Source organism: Pan paniscus, chromosome 20 (assembly GCF_029289425.2).
Source record: "Pan paniscus chromosome 20, NHGRI_mPanPan1-v2.0_pri, whole genome shotgun sequence".
NCBI classification, from domain to species: domain Eukaryota; kingdom Metazoa; phylum Chordata; class Mammalia; order Primates; family Hominidae; genus Pan; species Pan paniscus.
The window spans coordinates 39,009,079-39,027,683 of record NC_073269.2 but is presented as its reverse complement, the minus strand read 5'-3'; the positions used below and the strand labels follow the sequence as shown (position 1 = coordinate 39,027,683).

General features: G+C 48.3%; 1 protein-coding gene and 1 pseudogene across 2 annotated transcripts in view; one reads left to right on the top strand and one right to left on the bottom strand.

Moving 5' to 3' along the window:
* Positions 1–18,605, top strand: part of RHPN2 (rhophilin Rho GTPase binding protein 2) — an 86,902-nt gene that overhangs the window by 11,209 nt on the left and 57,088 nt on the right. For both annotated transcript variants that reach the window (XM_034944621.1, XM_055103753.2), the window contains exon 2: positions 9,804–9,919. In XM_034944621.1, the coding sequence (XP_034800512.1) occupies positions 9,804–9,919 (116 nt within the window). The remainder of the gene's footprint in view (positions 1–9,803; positions 9,920–18,605) is intronic.
* Positions 2,648–2,749, bottom strand: LOC112437928 (small nucleolar RNA U3; annotated as a pseudogene).

Sequence of the window (18,605 nt, the reverse complement as noted above, 5' to 3'; positions counted from 1 at the left end):
GTGGCTCACACCTATAATCCCAGCACTTTAGGAGGCCACGGTGGACAGATCACATGAGCTCAGGAGTTCAAGACCAGCCTGGGCTGCATCGACAAAACTCTGTCTCTACAAAAAATACAATAAAATTAGCCAAGTGTGGTGGTGTGGACCCGTAGTCCCAGCTTCTTGGGAGGCTGAGGTGGGAGGATTGCTTGAGCCCCAGGATGTTGAGGCTGCAGTGAATGGAGATCACGCCACTGCAGTCCAGCCTGGGCAAGAGAGTGAGATCCTGTCTCAAAAACAAGAGGCTGGGCGCAGTGGCTCACACCTGTAATCCCAGCACTTTGGGAGGCTGAGGCAGGTGGATCACCTGAGGTCTTAGGAGTTCAAGACCAGCCTGGCCAACATGGTGAAACCACGTCTCTAGTAAAAAATATGAAAATTAGCTGGGTGTCCGGGTGCAGTGGCTCACGCCTGTAATCCCAGCACTTTGGGGGCCAAGGCAGGTGGATCACGAGGTCAGGAGTTCAAGACTAGCCTGACCAACATGGTGAAACCCCATTTCTACTAAAAATACAAAAATTAGCCAGGCATGGTGGCGTGCGCCTGTAATCTCAGCTACTCTGGAGGCTGAGGCAGGAGAATCGCTTGAACCTAGGAGGCAGAGGTTGTAGTGAGCCAAGATCGCACCACTGCACTCCAGCCTGGGCAACAGAGCGAGACTCCATCTCAAAAAAAAAAAAAAAAAAAAAAGCAAAACTGTTAAAACTGTTGTTGAGTGTGTCCTACCAGTTGAAATAAGCAGATCATTGGTCTGGAAATACAGTTGATTCATGGAAATGTTCACGATTTGATGTGGTGGGAGGCACAGTAAAAGCCTAGTTATTCAAGGTTGGGCGCAGTGGCTCACACCTGTAATCCTAACACTTTGGGAGGCTGAGGTGGGTGGATCACTTGAGGCCAGGAGTTCGAGAGCAGCCTGGCCAACATGGTGAAACCTCGTCTCTACTAAGAAAAAAAAAAAAAAAAAAAATACAAAAATTAGCCAGGTGTGTTGGCACATTCCTGTAATCCCAGCTACTCAGGAGGCTGAAACAGGAGAATCGCTTGAACCCGGGAGGTGGAGGTTGCAGTGAGCCGAGATCACACCACTGCACTCCAGCCTGGGCGACAGAGCAAGACTTCGTCTCAAAAAAAAAAAAAGTTATTCAGCATATTGAAAAATAACTGTGATTGGCACACAGTAGGGGTTTATAGAGATTTCTGGAAGAGACTGAAGGGAGCTCGTAACTAAAGATTATGGCTGTGTTGATTCATATCGAGACCCCCTCCACCCCTGTGTGAATGGATTGGGAATCCCGGGGGAGGCGGCTGGGCCCTAACCTCCAGCCCTGACACCTGGCAGAGATCCTGGAAGGGCAGGAGGGCTGTTGACAAGTACTGAATTCATGTTTTTATTTTTATGGACATGGACAAACTAGATTCTTTCCACCCAGCCTGCCCTGAATCTCCAGTGTGGTGAAAAGTTAAATTAGATGTATGTGTGTATTGCAGGGTACTGCATGCTATTTTCTGTGCTTTCTCATTGATTGCTCTGGCTGACTTATAAACAAGCAATTCTGTTTTCCAGAGTTTGGTGGTTGAGTGAGGGATTGCGTAACCAGGAAGGAGTGAGAAAGGCAGAGAAAATAATCTTTGCTGGAGAAGCAGCTAAAAACACCTGCCTTCCTGTATCCCGTGGGAAGGTCTCTCTGGCTGGGAGCTGGCCCAGCCCTACCGTGTCATCTCTCACTTAGATTTACGCCTGAACCTTTAGATCCCAAGCTTGCACATTGCCCTAAATTTGCTGGAAACACCTCTGCATGTGTGAGCTTTATCTTTGGCTGTGCAGAAGAAGGGCCCATACTGTTGCCTGTAGTGGAGGGGAAGCAGGTGCCAGGCACTGCCCAGAATGGAGCAGGGCCCCCATAGGGGAAGAAAAACTGCCCTGTTCCAGGAGTAGCTTGACCACCCTTTCCTTTCTTCCTAATTAAGTGCCTGCCTCCAGTTTTAATTATTTTTTTAACTTAACATAAATTTATTTTTCACAGTACTAGAGGCTAGAAATCCAAGATCAAGGTGACAGCACGGTCAGTTTTTGGTAAGGGCTCTCTTTCTGACTTTAATTCTTTTTTTTTTTTTTGAGACAGGGTCTCACTCTGTCACCCAGGCAGGAGGGCAGTGGCAAGTTCTCGGCTCACTGCAACCTCCGACTCCTGAGTAGCTGGGACTATAGACACACGCCACCACGCCTGGGTTAAGTTTTGTATTTTTTGCTTGAGACAGGGTTGCACCATGTTGGCCAGTCTGGTCTCAAACTACTGACCTCAAGTGATCCGCCCACCTCAGCCTCCCAAAGTGCCATGATTATACATGTGAGCCGCCATGCCAGGCCTTTGTCTGATTTTAGACAGCCACTTTCTCACTTTGTAAGAAACTTGTAACAGTGGCAGAAATGTCACTGTAGCTGTGATCTGTCTGTTCACTGAACAGATTTCACCTAGGATAACAATCTGAGGCTTTTCTCTGGGCACACATTTAGTTGTTACACCACATTATTTAGCTGTTTTATGAGCTTAAGAACAGTAGTTACAAGCAAGGTGAATCCGCATTTCTGCACTCAAAGCTTTCAGATAGGTGTGTGCCACACTAATATAAACGGTTGCTGTACATGTACAGAGAAACTTCTCTAGTAACGAACTGTAGAAATGATCCCTGGAAGTACAGTCTTCCTGCCTGTGGGCTTTGTCTAGGTGCTGCTCTTAAATACGTGTCTACAGGTGAACAATCTGACTGTACATTAAGGGCATGTAAGTGACCTGTAAAGAGAGTTTTCACTCTAGGCCAGTGCGGTGGCTCGCACCTGTAGTCCCAGCACTTTGGGAGGGCGAGGTGGGCAGATCACTTAAGTCCAGGAGTTTGAGACCAGCCTGGCCAACATGGCAAAACCCTGTGTCTACTAAAAATACAAAAATTAGCCGGGCATGGTGGTGCGCACCTGTAATCCCAGCTACTCAGGAGGCTGAGACAGGAGAATCGCTTGAGTCCAGGAGGCGGAGGTTGCAGTGAGTTGAGATCATGCCACTGCACTCCAGCTTGGGTGACAGAGTGAGACTCTGTCTCAAAGGAAAGAAAAGAGTTTTCACTCTAGGTAAACTTATTTGAGTTAGTACTTTTTTAGTTGCAGGTGCTAGAAAATTTAATCCAAAATAGCTTTGGCAGATAAACACACCCTAGTATGTTCCTCCAATAGAATTCTATCCCACAATAAAAAAGGAACACACAAATTAGCTGGGTGTGGTGGCGGGTGCCTGCAATTCTAGCTACTCAGGAGGCTGAGGCAGGAGAATCGCTTGAGCCCGGGAGGTGGAGTTTGCAGTGAGCCGAGTTCACGCCACTGTGCTCCAGCCCGGGCAACAAGAGCGAAACTCTGTCTTAAAAAAAAAAAAAAAAAAGGAACAAACTACTGGTAAATGAAACAGCATGGGTGAATCTGAAAACATGGTATTGAGCAAAATAAACCAGACACAAAAGTCTACATCCTATCTGATTACGTTTACGTAGTTCAAAAGCAGACAAAAATATGTGGTGATAGAAATCAGAGTATTGGTTGCCTGGGGATGATGGAAATGTTCTGTGTTCTGTATTTTGATAGGAGTGATGGTTACACAGGTTTATATGTTTGTTCAAACTCATTGAACTATATACTTAAAATATGTGTATTTTATTATATGTAAATTGTACCTCGATTCAGAAAATGGCTTAGGCAAAGAAGGGAATGAATTGGTTGCTGTAAATGAAAAGTACAGAGGGATGGCTTCAGGCCTAGCTTGATCCAGGGGCAGATGACATCGCCAAATCTGTTTCTCAGCTCAGCCCACCTGGGGTTGGTTCCCTGTCTAGGGAGACACTCTTCTGCTGGTGGTAAGGTGGCTGCAACTGCTCAGTGTCACAGCCTCCCAGGTTCAAGGCCAATGAGGACCTCTTCCTGATGGGTTTCGATTGACCCTGATCTTCAGGCTTTGGTTTTCCAATGGGCCAGGCAGAAGTCAGATGTTCTTCCCTTTGGAAAGGATGTTGGGGGAGCATGGATTTACACACACACCCCTGCCCCCCACCAGGCCATCATGGGCTATGAGGCGGGAGAGTGGGCTGGCATCACTGTTCCCCCAAAAGATGTGGGGTGATGGTGGGCAGCCATCACCCATGAAGGGGTGTCTGGGGGTTGCACGCATTCCTACCGCTCACACCGCCTCACCGCTCATCCTGGAACAGCAGGAAGGACAGGGTCTTAAATCTCACCCCAACTTTTACTGCCTGCCTCTAGGATCTCAAGTTGCTCATATAACCTCCTTGCTGCAGAACCATGGGATCCGAGATGCTGTACCAGGGTCCACATAAGCGGGCCGACCCCAGGAGTTGCCTGTAAAGCCGGTGATGACACGGGGGTTCACTCAGTACTTGCTTTTCTTGGGTGTTGGCTGTTTGCCCACTCTTCAAGTTTCGGGACTGACGGAAATGTCTGAACCTTAGTGTGGGAAGGGAATAGACTCTGTGGAGGAGAAAGTCTCACTTCACTGTAGAACTTGTCAACAGCAGACCCCGAGGTCAGGACAGCTCAGTTGGCCCCACAGGTGTGAGAGGTTTAGCCCCAGTCCCTGGTGCAAACCCTCACTCCAGTTTCAAAGCGGCTTTGTGTTCTGTTGAGAACCAATCCCTGTCTCTGAGTTGCAGAGGCTATTCTGGAAGCTGTTTGTTCAGGGCTAAGGTCTTGTTATTACACAAGATAGGGGGTGGGGTGAGAAATATATGGGTGGGGATGGTGGACCCGCCACCTTGTCCCCTACAGAGCAGCCCCTGGCAGGGGCTAGTAGATGGCCAATAGTTTCTGGTGATGCCAGGGAGTCTTTCTGACAGTCTTGTCCAGATTTACCTCTCAGGGAAGTTTCTACACACAGCCCCGTGAGTGTTTCTTGTGTTCCCCAGCAAAGCCCAACATTCCTACCTGTCAGGAATAAGTAATGTGGTTTCGGGCCCAATTACTCAGTCAAATCTAACCCTAAGTGTTCCTATGCCTTATCTAGAAACCTGACCACATATCTATGGGCTGGTTAGGGCGTACTGATTCCAGGCCAGCAGAAGTTGGGGAAAGTATACGAACAGAAAAAAAACCATTCTTATCTGTAGTTTGGAATGGCTGCTTATCTGAGCTCTGGGAATGTACATAAAGGAATTAGTTATTCAAGCTTCCCTGTAAAATGAAACACAGCAGTGGTGATCCAGGTAATTCAGAGTCAAACTGAATCGTCGTCATTTTTGGAAGTGGAAAGGAAAGAGATGAACAGTTATTTTAGTTATTTAATATTTAATTATAATAGCTTAACATTAAAGTTTTGTTTTGTTTTGTTTTGTTTTGTTTTTGAGACTGAGTCTCGCTGTGTCACCCAGGCTGGAGTGCAGTGGTGTTATCTTGGCTCACTGCAACCTCTGCCTCCCGGGTTCAAGTGATTCTCCTGCCTCAGCCTCCAGAGTAGCTGGGATTATAGGCGCATGCCACTACGCCCAGCTAATTTTTATATTTTTAGTAGAGACGGGGTTTCACCATGTTGGCCAGGCTGTTCTCGAACTCCTGTCCTCAGGTGATCTACCCGCCTCGGCCTCCCAAAGTGCTGGGATTACAGGCATGAACTACCATGCCCGGCCAAAGATATTTTAATCTTAAATCTGAAGAAAGACAAAATTGGAAACCGTTTAATGCTTTAAACGATATTAATTTTAAAATCCATTCCAGGGCTGGATGCCATGGCTCATGCCTGTAATCCCAGCACTTTGGGAGGCCGAGGCGGGTGGATCACCTGAGGTCAGGAGTTCGAGACCAGCCTGGCCAACACGGTGAAACCCCATCTCTACTAAAAATAGAAAGATTAGCTGGGTGTGGTGGTGGGTGCCTGTAATTCCAGCTACTCAGCAGGCTGAGGCAGGATAATCACTTGAACCCAGGAGGCAGAGGCTGTACTGAGCTGAGATCGTACCACTGCACTCCAGCCTGTCTACAGAAGCCAACTCGAATTCCGAATATCTGTGCAATTTGAACTTGGGGGAAAGTGTCCTTGCGAGACAGGGAAAATTAGGTTGTGGGGCTATGTGGGGGACGGGTGGTGGTGACCTGATGGGAAATGAGAATGAGAAGTCTTTTATTTTTATTATTATTTTAAAATTTTTATTATTATTTGTAGAGACAGAGTCTCACTCTGTTATCCAGGCTGGAGTGCAGTGGCGCAATTGTAGCTCACCGCAGCCTCAAACTCCTGGCCTCAAGCGATCTTCTGGCCTCAGCCTCTCAAAGTGCTTGGGATTACAGTTGTGAGCTACCATGACCATTCTGGCCAAGAATGAGAAATCTCTGTGGAAGGAGAATACTGGGATTCCTGAGGAGGTTTCCGCTATAGATAACTCACATCTCCCTCCCTGGGGTCCAGGCCATGGGTGTGGCTTGGGCAGAGGTCAGAGAGGCCAGGTGTGTGCAGGCCTGAGATGTGACTCAGGGAGAGAGAAAGGGCAGTCTCTTCACCACGTAATACTACCCGCCAGACCGCTCCCAGGGAGTAACCGCAGTGGGCAGGACCTAGAGATAAGCGTCAAAGAGGAATGTGGGCGTAACCCAGGTCCTGAGGCTTCTACCTGTCTGGGGTGGGAAGAACACCATTGAGTTAAAATGCAGCTTTTATTCTGATCTTAAACTTTTAGCGTGAAGCGTTGTAATCCAAATACCCCAGGGCACAATGGTCAGAGAACACAATTTGTTGAAAAAGAAATTAAAGTGTCAAGATTGTATGGAAAAACCTTTACCTTCACTGTTATAATAAACATACAAATTTGAAGAATGAGCTATCTATTTTTGCATGTCAACTTGACAGAAATTAAAAATAATTTTCAACTAGACAGATAAAAAGACAATCCAGTTTAAAACTGGGCAAAGGAGAGCTGGGTGTGGTGGCTCACACCTGTAAGACTAGCACTTTGGGAGGCCAAGGTGGGCAGATCACTTGAGGTCAGGAATTCAAGACCAGCCTGGCAAAAAAATGGTGAAACCTTGTCTCTACCAAAAAATAAAACAATTAGCCGGACGTGGTGGCATGCATCTGTAGTCTCAGCTGCTCAGGAGGCTGAGGCAGGAGAATCACTTGAACCCAGGAGGTGAAGGTTGCAGTGAGCCAAGATCACACCACTGCAGCAGTCCAGTCTGGGTGACAGACTGAGACCCTGTTTCAAAAAAAAAAAAATGGGCAAAGGATCTGAATTGATATTTCTTCGAAGAAGATATACAGTTGGCCAATAAGTTCATGAAAAGATATTCAACATCATTAACTGTCAGGGAGACACAATTCAAAACCACAATGTGAGACAGCACACACATAAGATAGCTGTAATAAAAAAGATAGACCAGCACCTGTATTGGTGAGATGTAGATGAATTGGAACTCTCATCCTGTTAGTTGGGTTGTAAAATTGTATAACCGCTTTGAAGAGCCTGATAGTTCCTCAAATCATTAAACATAGAATAAATCATATGATCTAGACCGGGCTCAGTGGCTCATGCCTGTAATCCCAGCATATTGGGAAGCCAAGCCAAGCGGATCACTTGAGGTCAGGAGTTTGAGATCACCCTGGCCAACATCATGAGACCCGCCTCTCTACTAAAAATACAAAAATTATCTGGTCATGGTGGTGCACGCCTGTAATCCCAGCTACCCGGGAGGCTGAAGCAGGAGAATCGTTTGAACCTGGGAGACAGAGGTTGCAATGAGCCGAGATCGAGCCACTGCACTCAAGCCTGGACGACAGAGCAAGCCTCTGTCTCAAAAAAACAGAATCAAAAATAAAAACAAAACAAAAAAACCACCTGATCTAGAAATTTTATTTCTATATTTATAGCCAAGAGAAACAAAAGCATATATCCAGATAAAACCTTGTACGCACATAAACAGCCTTATTCGTAATAGTCAAAAAGTGAAAACACTCCCCATGCCCATTGTATGATGAATGATGAATGGATAAAGTACACAAGTGTGGTGTATCTATGTAATGAAATCTTATTCAGGGACAAAAACGGACAAAGTTCTGATACATGCTACAACCTGGATAAACCTTGAGAACATCATGGCAAATGAAAGAAGCCAGATGCAAAGGCCACATATTATATGATTCCGTTTATATGAAATAATCTTGAATAAGCAAACCTGTAAAGACAGAAAGTAGATTTGTGGTTGCCTAGGGCTGGGGTTAAAGGGAAAAGGAAATGGGGAGTGATGCTAATGGCTACTTGCTTTTTTTTTAGGGTGATGAAAATGTTCTAAAATCAGATAGTGGTTGATGGGCGTGGTGGCTCGCGCCTGTAATCCCAGCACTTTGGGGGGCTGAGGTAGGCAGATCACTTGAGGTTAGGAGTTCAGGACCAGCCTGGCCAACATGGCGAAACCCTGTCTCTACTAAAAATACAAAAATTAGCCAGGCGTGGTGGTGGGCACCTGTAATTCCAGCTACTCGGGAGGCTGAGGCAAGATAATCCCTTGAACCTGGGAGGCAGAGGTTGCAGTGAACCGAGATTGTGCCACTGCACTGCAGCCTGGATGACACAACAAGACTCCATCTAAAAAAAAAAAAAATCAGATAGCATTGATGGTTCTGTAACTCCTGAATATACTAAAAACCAATGAATTGTTTATTTTAAAAGGGCAAAACGTATGGTATATGGATTATATCTCCATAAAGCTGTTACTAAATAAAAAAAGTAGGCCAGGCGCAGTGGCTCACACCTGCCATCCCAGCCCTTTGGGGAGGCCAAGGCAGGTGGATCACTTGAAGTCAAGAGTTCAAGACGAGCCTGGGCAACATGGCAAAACCCTGTGTCTACTAAAAATACAAAAATTACCTGGACATGGTGACATGCACCTGTAGTCCCAGCTACTTGGAAAGCTGAGGCATGAGAATCACTTGAACCCAGGAGTCGGAGATTGCAGTGAGCCGAGATCGCGCCACTGCACTGCATCCTAGGCACGCAGCGAGACTCCGTCTCCAAAAAAAAAAAAAAAAAAAAAAAGTAGATACTCAGTAACAGTGAGGGGGAAAGCGGTCACAAGGGTGTGGGTGCCTTTCTGTCCTGGAGGATGATTGGGCTGGCCCATGGGTAGCCCTAAAAGGTTTGATCTTATAACTCTGCCCTAGAGATATGTCTTTAATTAATTTATTTATTTTTGAGACAGCGTCTCACTTTGGTTGCCGAGGCTGGAGTGCAGTGGCATAATCTCGGCTCACTGCAACCTTCACCACCCAGGTTCAAGCGATTCTTGTGCCTCAGCCTCCTGAGTAGCTGGGATTATAGGCGCCCACCACCACACCTGGTTAATTTTTTGTATTTTTAGTAGAAACAGGGTTTCACCATGTTGGCCAGGCTGGTCTTGAACTCCTGACTTCAGGTGATCCACCCGCCTTGGCCTTCCAAAGTTCTGGGATTACAGGCATGAGCCACAGTGCCTAGCTCAGACCTTGTCTCCAAAATAAATTACATAAATAAAATAGATGAGAAGGAAAGACCAATTCACAGTGGCTGTTTTGCAATTGTGTTGTTATGAGCGACTTTTCTTTATACTTTTCAATATTTTCTATGTAGATGCTTTGTTTTCAGAAAAGATTATTTTTAAAGTTAAACATTTTCCATTATATTAAACCCTGTCATCATTTTTAGAGTGGCCGACCTCTGAAGGGGCATCTCTTATTTTTCCTCAGGGCTGTAATCCCCTTGCACAAACCGGCCGGAGTAAATTGCAGAATCAAAGAGCTGCTTTGAATCAGCAGATCCTGAAAGCCGTGCGGATGAGGACCGGAGCAGAAAACCTTCTGAAGTAGGTGTCTTCTGGCTTCCCTGCCTCTCCTGAGTCCTAGTCATCTGTTCCCTAAACTCCCAGGCCAGGCTCTTGGTTTCAGCTTTGGGTTTCCTCCTCATTTCTGGCATCTGGAGTCATCCCTTTCTTGCCTATAGCTTGGTTATGTTGAAAACAGATATTTTACCCCGCCTGTTTGTGTGTTTGGGGATTGGGTGGGTGGGAGATAGATGCAGACGGTGTGGCGTTTGGCTTCAATTCAGTCAGCCATCTTGATGGGAAGCTCAATTTTTGTCTTGAGGTTTGTTTTCTGGCTTTCTCTGGGACTTGTCTGTTTTCTCCACTGCCTGACACTATGCCTGGTGCAGAATTTGCTTGGTAAATGTTTATTGAATATATAAAGGAAAGAAAAGCAGAAAGGAAGGAGAGGGGATATTTCTATTGCCAGTGTCCACCTTGCTAATGAGAGGGCTCAGTACACCCCCGTGATCTAGGGCACTCATTAGTATGCTCTCGTGGTAAAACAGTTACTTATCCAGCATAGAACTCAGAGAAGCCTTACCTGTGTCTAGACCCTCTCCAGGCAACGAAATGCAACAAAAGACAATGTGCCAGCTTCCTTCTGTTTACAAAGAATGCAGAGTTTCTTCTTCCTTCAGAGTTCTACTGGAGACCATGGTTAGCCCCGTGCCGCCTTGTTTTTTGTTTGTTTGGAGACAGTCTTGCTCTGTCGCCCAGGCTAGAGTGCAGTGGCGTGATCTCGGCTCACTGCAACCTGTGTCTCCTGGGTTCAAGCGATTCTCCTGCCTCAGCCTCCCCAGTAGCTGGGACCACAGGCATGCACCACCATGCTTGGCTAATTTTTTGTCTTTTTAGTAGAGACGGGGTTTCACCATGTTGGCCAGCCTGGTCTTGAACTCCTGGCCTCAAGTGATCCGTCTGCCTCCACCTCGCAAAGTGCTGGAATTACAGGCGCAAGCTACCGCGTCTGGCGCCATGCCACCTTTTTTCTTTTTTTTCAGATGGAGTTTCGCTCTTGTTGCCCAGGCTGGAGTGCAATGTGCAATCACAGCTCACTGTAGCCCCCAACCTCCTGGGCTCTTCAAGCAATCCTCCTAACAGCCTACTGAGTAGCTGGGACCACAGGCATGCACCACCATGCCCGACTAATTTTTTTTTTTTTTTGAGACGGAGTCTTGCTCTGTCACCCAGGCTAGAGTGCAGTGGCGTGATCTTGGCTAACTGTAACTTCTGCTTCCCAGGTTCAAGTGATTCTCCTGCCTCAGCCTCCTGAGTAGCTGGGATTACAGGTGCCCGCCACCGTGCCCGGCTCATTTTTGTATTTTTAGTAGAGACGAGGTTTCACCATCTTGGCCAGGCTGGTCTCGAACTCCTGACCTCGTGATCCACCCGCCTCAGCCTCCCAAAGTGCTGGGATTACAGGCGTGAGCCACTGTGCCTGGCCAATGCCCGACTGATTTTTTAAAAATTATTTGTAGAGACAGGGTCTTGCTGTGTTGCCCAGGTTGTTCTCGAACTGTTGTCCTCAGGTGATCCTCCTGCCTTGGTCTCCCAGAGTGCTGGGATTACAAACATGAGCCACTGTGCCTGGCCTGTGTTGCTTTTGTTACTCACGGAATACCTGATAACTTGAGGTCCTGGGTGGGAAGTTTGTCTGGGAATCTCTTCTCCAGCTCCTTTTGCAACTGGGTGCAAAGCAGGTTGTTACTGGAGGAGGCTGGGAAAAATACTGTAGCGTTTTGGCTTTTAAAAAGTCAAGCAGTGTCCCTATCCCAAGACAAGTCTGGACATGGGAATTGTCCACTCCCATAGCAGAGAGCAACTCATGTCGTCTGTGTGATGTGAGAGAGGCCCCCGATTTTGGGACTCCCTGTCATGTGCTGGGAAGGCTGTGGTATGTTTTGTGGCCTAGGGTTCTGGTTGACCCTTGGACAGGCCTGCTCTGTGGCCAAGGGGGCAGGTGGGCAGCCTTGATGCTGTATGGCTTTCCTAGGAGTGGACAACAATTGATTTACCTATTCATGGATTCATTGAGCACCTTTTTTTTTTTTTTTGAGATGGAGTTTCACTCTTGTTGCCCAGGCTGGAATGCAATGGCGCAATCTTGGCTCACTGCAACCTCTGCCTCCCATGTTCAAGTGGTTCTCCTGCCTCAGCCTCCCAAATAGCTGGGACTACAGGCACGTGCCAGCACACCTGGCTAATTGAATTTTTTAAAGTTTTAGTAGAGACAGGGTTTCACCGTGTTGCACAGGCTGGTCTCAAAGTCTTGGCCTCAAGTGATCCTCCTGCCTCAGCCTCCCACAGTGCTGGGATTTCAGGAGTGAGCCCCTGTGCCTGGCTATTGAGCACCTGTTAAGTGGCAGGCACAGTTGAGGTGCCTGAAGATCAGGCGAGGCTCTGCTTTTGTGATTTCTCTTGTTGGAGGATGGGAGGAGACTTTTATAGACAAGTAAACAAATCAGATCACCTAGGGAAGTGATGTTTTCTAGGGAATAATGAACTCTGAATATCATAGAGGTTGGCCCAGGATGGCCAGCCTTAGAGACAGAGGGTGGTCAGAGAGGCCCCTGTGAGCAGGGAACTTGGACTTTCTCAGGCAGGAACCAGGGCAGTTTTGTGTGCCTTGTTCTCTTAACGACACCAGCAGTCACCCTTTCTGAGGCCCGAGCCTGACTCAAGCTCATTGTTAAACTGGCAGTGGTTGGGTTGGCAGGGGCAGGAGTGGGGGGTTGTTAATGATTCTCACAGTGGCCTAAAGGTTCAAAGTACCCCTTGCTGGAGAATGTTGTCAGAGGAAACCCTGAAGGTATTTATTAATCTGACTCAACAAGCACCAACGGTTTCCCGAAAACAAATAGGGCATTTTGCCAAGCTCCGCTCTGGCCCCTCAGTGTCCCTGGGCGACCCATTACGTGGCTGTCTCTGCAGGCCATGGGTGGTTTCAGTTGTAAATTAGGCCCTGCTTTCCTTCTGTTTGTCTTCTGGTTCCCAGGTTTCCTACCGCAGCCCCCAAAGGAAGGTAGATCTGTTGGAATAGGGGTGGGGGATGTTTGGAGGTGTCCCCAGAAATGCAGGAATGGAAATGGGGGTGCTAAGCCCTTATCTGAGGACTGTCAGAGGGTATCGTGGCTAGGCAGGCACTTGAAAAACCAGATTTTATGATCCTTCAAAGTCTTCCCCTTCTCTGATCCATTCCAGCTGGGAGTCCATGAGCTTCCTGGAGTTTTTTTAGGAAGCCATCAAATATTTCAAATGCACTTTTTTCAGGTTTGTTTGTTTTTTTTGAGACAGAGTCTCATTCTGTCTCCCAGGATGGAGTGCAGTGTCGAGATACCAGCTCACCTGCGCAACCTCCACCTCCTGGATTCAAGTGATTCTTGTGCCTCAGCCTCCCGAGTAGCTGGGATTATAGGCATGTGCCACCATGCCTGGCTAAATTTTATACTTTTAGTAAGACAGGGTTTCACGGTGTTGGCCAGGCTGGTCTGGAACTCCTGACCTCAGGTGATCTGCCTGCCTCAGCCTCCCAAAGTGCTGGAATTACAGGTGTAAGCCACCATGCCTGACCGTACTTTTTCATTTAGGCCAACCAGAGACAATATTCTGTCTTCTCCCAGCTTCCCTCCCTTGAGAAAAGCTAGGGTAGAAATATGATGAAGTTTATCTGAAATTGAGGCAGTCCTTGTGAAATTTAAAGCAGGGCCGGTGAGCACTGTGGCTCACTTCTGTAATTCCAGCATTTTGGGAGGCCGAGGCGGGCGGATCACAAGGTCAAGAGATCGAGACCATCCTGGCCAACATGGTGAAACCCCATCTCTAAAACTAAAAATAAAAAAATTAGCCGGGTGTGGTGGCACGTGCCCGTAATCCCAGCTACTCGGGAGGCTGAGGCAGGAGAATGGCGTGAACCCGGGAGGCGGTGCTTGCAGTGAGCTGAGATCGCGCTACTGCACTCCAGCCAGGGCCACAGAGCAAGACTCCGTCTCAAAAAAAAAAAAAAAAAGGCAGGTTGCCTAGTTTTAACTAGTTTTAGCTAACTAGTTCTTTGATTCTTTGAACAAGAGCAGGTCATTTAACCTCTCTGGGCTTCAGGTTCCCCTGTTGTGCTGAGAGTTGTTGGGCTAGATCAGAAGTGACCTGCTCCGAGGTTTACAGGGATCAGGTGGGCTTTAAATGAGTGAATGGGGCTGGATTCTGTGCTGTGAGACAATAGGGAGTGGTGGGGACTGTGGTGAAGTGCACAGCATATGCCCTGTCTGGATGAGGCAACTGCAGTTTGCCTCATGGAGGGTAGGGCCAGAGTTGCTGTATCTTCTAATTTTTTTTTTTTTTCCAGGAGAAGTTAGGAATTTTTTTTTGTTTTTAATCTGATTGTTGAATTTTTTTTTTTTTCTTTTTGAGACAGAGTCTTGCTCTGTCACCCAGGCTGGAGTGCAGTGGCGTGATCTTAGCTCACTGCAACCTCTGCCTCCCAGGTTCATGTGATTCTCCTGCCTCAGCCTCCTGAGTAGCTGGGACTACAAGCATGCGCCATCATGCCCGGCTAATTTTTGTATTTTTAGTAGAGACGAGGTTTTGCCATGTTGGCCAGGCTGATCTCAAACTCCTGACCTCAAGTGATCTGCCTGCCTCAGCCTCCCAAAGTGCTGGGATTACAGGCATGACCCACTGTGCCTGGCCGATTGTTGAATTTTTAAGTTTTGGGGACTCGTTTCAGAGGGGGGATAGTAACATCCTGAGAGCCAGGTGAACAAGTCCCTCAGGCCTTCAGTTTAGTTTGTGACCTCTGGACGGGGGTGATGAAATTCTGGGTCAGGAGTGACGTGAGGTGGCTTTGGCTGTCATGAGAGTGACTTGAGGTTGATGACAGCTCACACCGTCAGTTGTGGGAGGGCTGGTGTGTGTCTGTGGTGGGGTTTGCAGGCCCTCCATAGCCTTTGGGGCTGACATCAACATCAAGGCCCACCTTCCTCCATCGAGAGACAGGCTGGGAGCAGATGTCCTGCCGGTCTGGCTGATCAGCCACCTCAGCAGGGGATGGGACAGTCCTCGCTCCAGCCTCCTGAAACCCTGGCAGAGCGGGATTTGGGATCAGATGGACTAAGGCTAAGCTGCTCTAATAAGGTCGCTGAAGCTGCGGCAAGTCACTATGTCAATGTGGTGCTTATTCCTGGAAGGATAGTTTTATTAAAAGACTTGGGAGAAAAATAATTACACTAAAACAAATGGGGACAGAATGCAACATACACATGTATTACTTTAAAAAAAAACTTTTTAGACCAGGCGTGGTGGCTCAAGTCTGTAATCACAGCACTTTGGGAGGCTGAAGCGGGCAAATCATTTGAGGTCAGGAGTTTGAGGCCAGCCTGGCCAACATGGTTAAACCTTGTCTCTACTAAAAATACAAAAATTAGCCACGCGTGGTGGCACACATCTGTAATCCCAGCTACTCGGGAGGTTGAGGCTGGAGAATCCCCTGAGCCCAGGAGTTCGAGGTTGCAGTGAGCCGAGATCACGCCATTGCACTCCAGCCTGGGTGACAGAGTGAGACCCTGTCTCTTAACAAAAAGAAAAGAAAATTAGCTGGGTGTGGTGGTGTGCGCCTGTAATCCCAGCTACTTGGGAGGCTGAGGCAGGAGAATTGCTTGAACCAGGGGGACAGAGGTTGTAGTGAGCTGCAATCATGCCATTGCACTCCAGCCTGGGTGACAGAGCGAGACTCTGTCTCAAAATAAATAAATACATAAATAATAAATAAATAAAATTTTTATATTTATTCATTTTGAGGCAGGGTCTTGCTGTGTTGCCCAACCTGGAGTTCAGTGGTATGATCACTGCTTACTGCAGCCTCAACCTTCTGGGCTCAAGCTGTCCTCCCGCCTCAGCCTCCACAGGTGTGTACCACCATACTAGGCTAATTTTTTTTTTTTTTTGAGATGGAGTCTCGCTCTGTTGCCTCCTGGGTTCAAGCGATTCTCCTGCCTCAGCCTCCCTAGTAGCTGAGATTACAGGCACGCACCACCATGCCCAGCTAATTTTTGTATTTTTAATAGAGAGGGGGTTCACCATGTTGTCCAGGCTGTTCTCAAACTCCTGACCTCAAGTGATCCGCCCACTCGGCCTCCGAAAGTGCTGGGATTACAGACATGAGCCACCACACCTGACTGGCATTCGGCTAATTTAAAAAATTTTTTTGTAGAGACTGGGTCTCCCTATGATGCTCAGGCTGGTCTCAAACTCCAGGGCTCAAGCAATCCTTGTGCCTAGGCCTCCCAGAGTGCTGCGATGACAGGTGTGAGCCACCATGCCTATTTATTTATTTTTTGAGAGGAGGTCTCACTCTGTTGCCCACACTGGAGTGTAGCAGTGCAATCCTAGTGTGTCTGGAATTGGTGGGTTCTTGGTCTCACTGACTTCAAGAATGAAGCGACGGACCCTCGCAGTGAGTGTTACAGTGCTTAAATGCGGCGTGTCTGGAGTTTGTTCCCTCTGATGTTCGGATGTGTTTGGAGTTTCTTCCTTCTGGTGGGTTTGTGGTCTCGCTGGCTCAGGAGTGAAGCTGCAGACCTCTGCGGTGAGTGTTACAGCTCTTAAGGCGGCACGTCTGGAGTTGTTCGTCTGGAGTTGTTCCTTCCTCCCGGTGGGTTTGTGGTCTCGCTGGCTTCAGGAGTGAAGCTGCAGACCTTCGCAGTGAGTGTTACAGCTCATAAAGGCAGTGTGGACCCAAAGAGTGAGCAGCAGCAAGATTTATTGCAAAGAGTGAAAGAACAAAGCTTCCACAGTGTGGAAAGGGACCAGAGCAGATTGCTACTGCTGGCTCAGGCAGCCTGCTTTTATTCTCTTATCTGGCCCCACCCACATCCTGCTGATTGGTAGAGCCCAGTGGTCTGTTTTGACAGGGTGCTGATTGGTGCATTTACAATCCCTGAGCTAGACACAAAGGTTCTCCATGTCCCCACCAGATGAGCTAGATACAGATTGTCAACACAAAGGTTCTCCAAGTCACCACCAGAGTAGCTAGATACAGTGTTGATTGGTGCATTCACAAACCCTGAGCTAGACACAGGGTGCTGATTGGTGTGTTTACAAACCTTGAGCTAGATACAGAGTACCGATCGGTGTATTTACAATCCCTTAGCTAGACATAAAGGTTCTCCACGTCCCCACCAGACTCAGGAGCCCAGCTGGCTTCACCCAGTGGATCCCACACCAGGGCCGCAGGTGGAGCTGCCTGCCAGTCTGGCGCCCTGCACCCGCACTCGTCAGCCCTTGGGTGGTCGGTCGATAGGACTGGGTGCCGTGGAGCAGGGGGCGGCGCTCGTTGGGGAGGCTCGGGCTACACAGGAGCCCACGGAGGGTTGGGGGGAGGCTCAGGCATGGCGGGCTACAGGTGCTGAGCCCTGCCCCACGGGAAGGCAGCTAAGGCCAGGCGAGAAATTGAGCACAGCAGCTGCTGGCCCAGGTGCTAAGCCCCTCACTGCCCGGGGCCAGCGGGCCGGACGTCGGCTCCTAGTGCGGGGCCCGTCCAGCCCACGCCCACCCGGAACTCGCGCTAGCCCGCAAGCACCGCGGGCAGCCCTGGTTCCCGCCCGCGCCTCTCCCTCCACACCTCCCCAGAAGCTGAGGGAGCCGGCTCGGGCCTTGGCCAGCCCAGAAAGGGGCTCCCACAGTGCAGCGGCGGGCTGAAGGGCTCCTCAAGTGTCGCCAAAGTGGGAGCCCAGGCAGAGGAGGCACCAAGAGCAAGCGAGGGCTGTGAGGACTGCCAGCATGCTGTCACCTCTCACTAGCCCACTGCAGACCCAAACTCCTGGGCTCAAGTGATCCTCCTGCCTTAGCCTCCTAAGCAGCTGGGACTATACACGTATACCACCATTCCCAGCTAATTTTCATTTTCAAATTTTCTGTAGAGATGGGGGTCTCCCTATATTGCCCAGGCTGGTGTTGAACTCCTGGCTTCAAGTAATCCTCCTGCCTCAGCCTCCCAAGATTGTGCCACTGCACTCCAGCCTGGGCAACACAGCAAGACTCCCGTCACCAAAAAAATAATAATAATAATAATAATTTTCTTACTTACTATATTTTGCAGGAATCGATATTATCTTTTTTTTAATTTTTTTTTTTTTTTTGAGATGGAGTCTGGCTCTTTCACCCAGGCTGGAGTGCAGTGGCCTGATCTCTGCCTCCCGGGTTCATGCCATTCTCCTGCCTCAGCTTGCCGAGTAGCTGGGACTACAGGTGCCCGCCACCACACACAGCTAATTTTTTTGTATTTTTAGTAGAGATAGGTTTTCACCGTGTTAGCCAAGGATGGTCTATATCTCCTGACCTCGTGGTCTGCCCACCTCGGCCTCCCAAAGTGCTGGGATTATAGGCGTGAGCCACGGCGCCCGGCCCGATATTATTATCTTTAAAGCAAAATTGAGGAATGCCTTTGTTCTCCAGATATCGGGGTATCTGGACACTCCCAGCTCTGGGTCTGTTTTAGAAAACATTATTAATTTGTTCCCTTTACTGTAAACATTTAGAGGCTAGGAATGGCTAATTTTCTGAGAATGCAGCCCAGCAAGTCTCAGCCTCTTTTTCCAGCCCTCACTCAAAATGGAGTCGCTGTCCTTCGAACGCCTCTGACCCACACCTGTGCTAGCAACGAAGCTCAGACGCCAGGGTTGATTTCTGAATCATG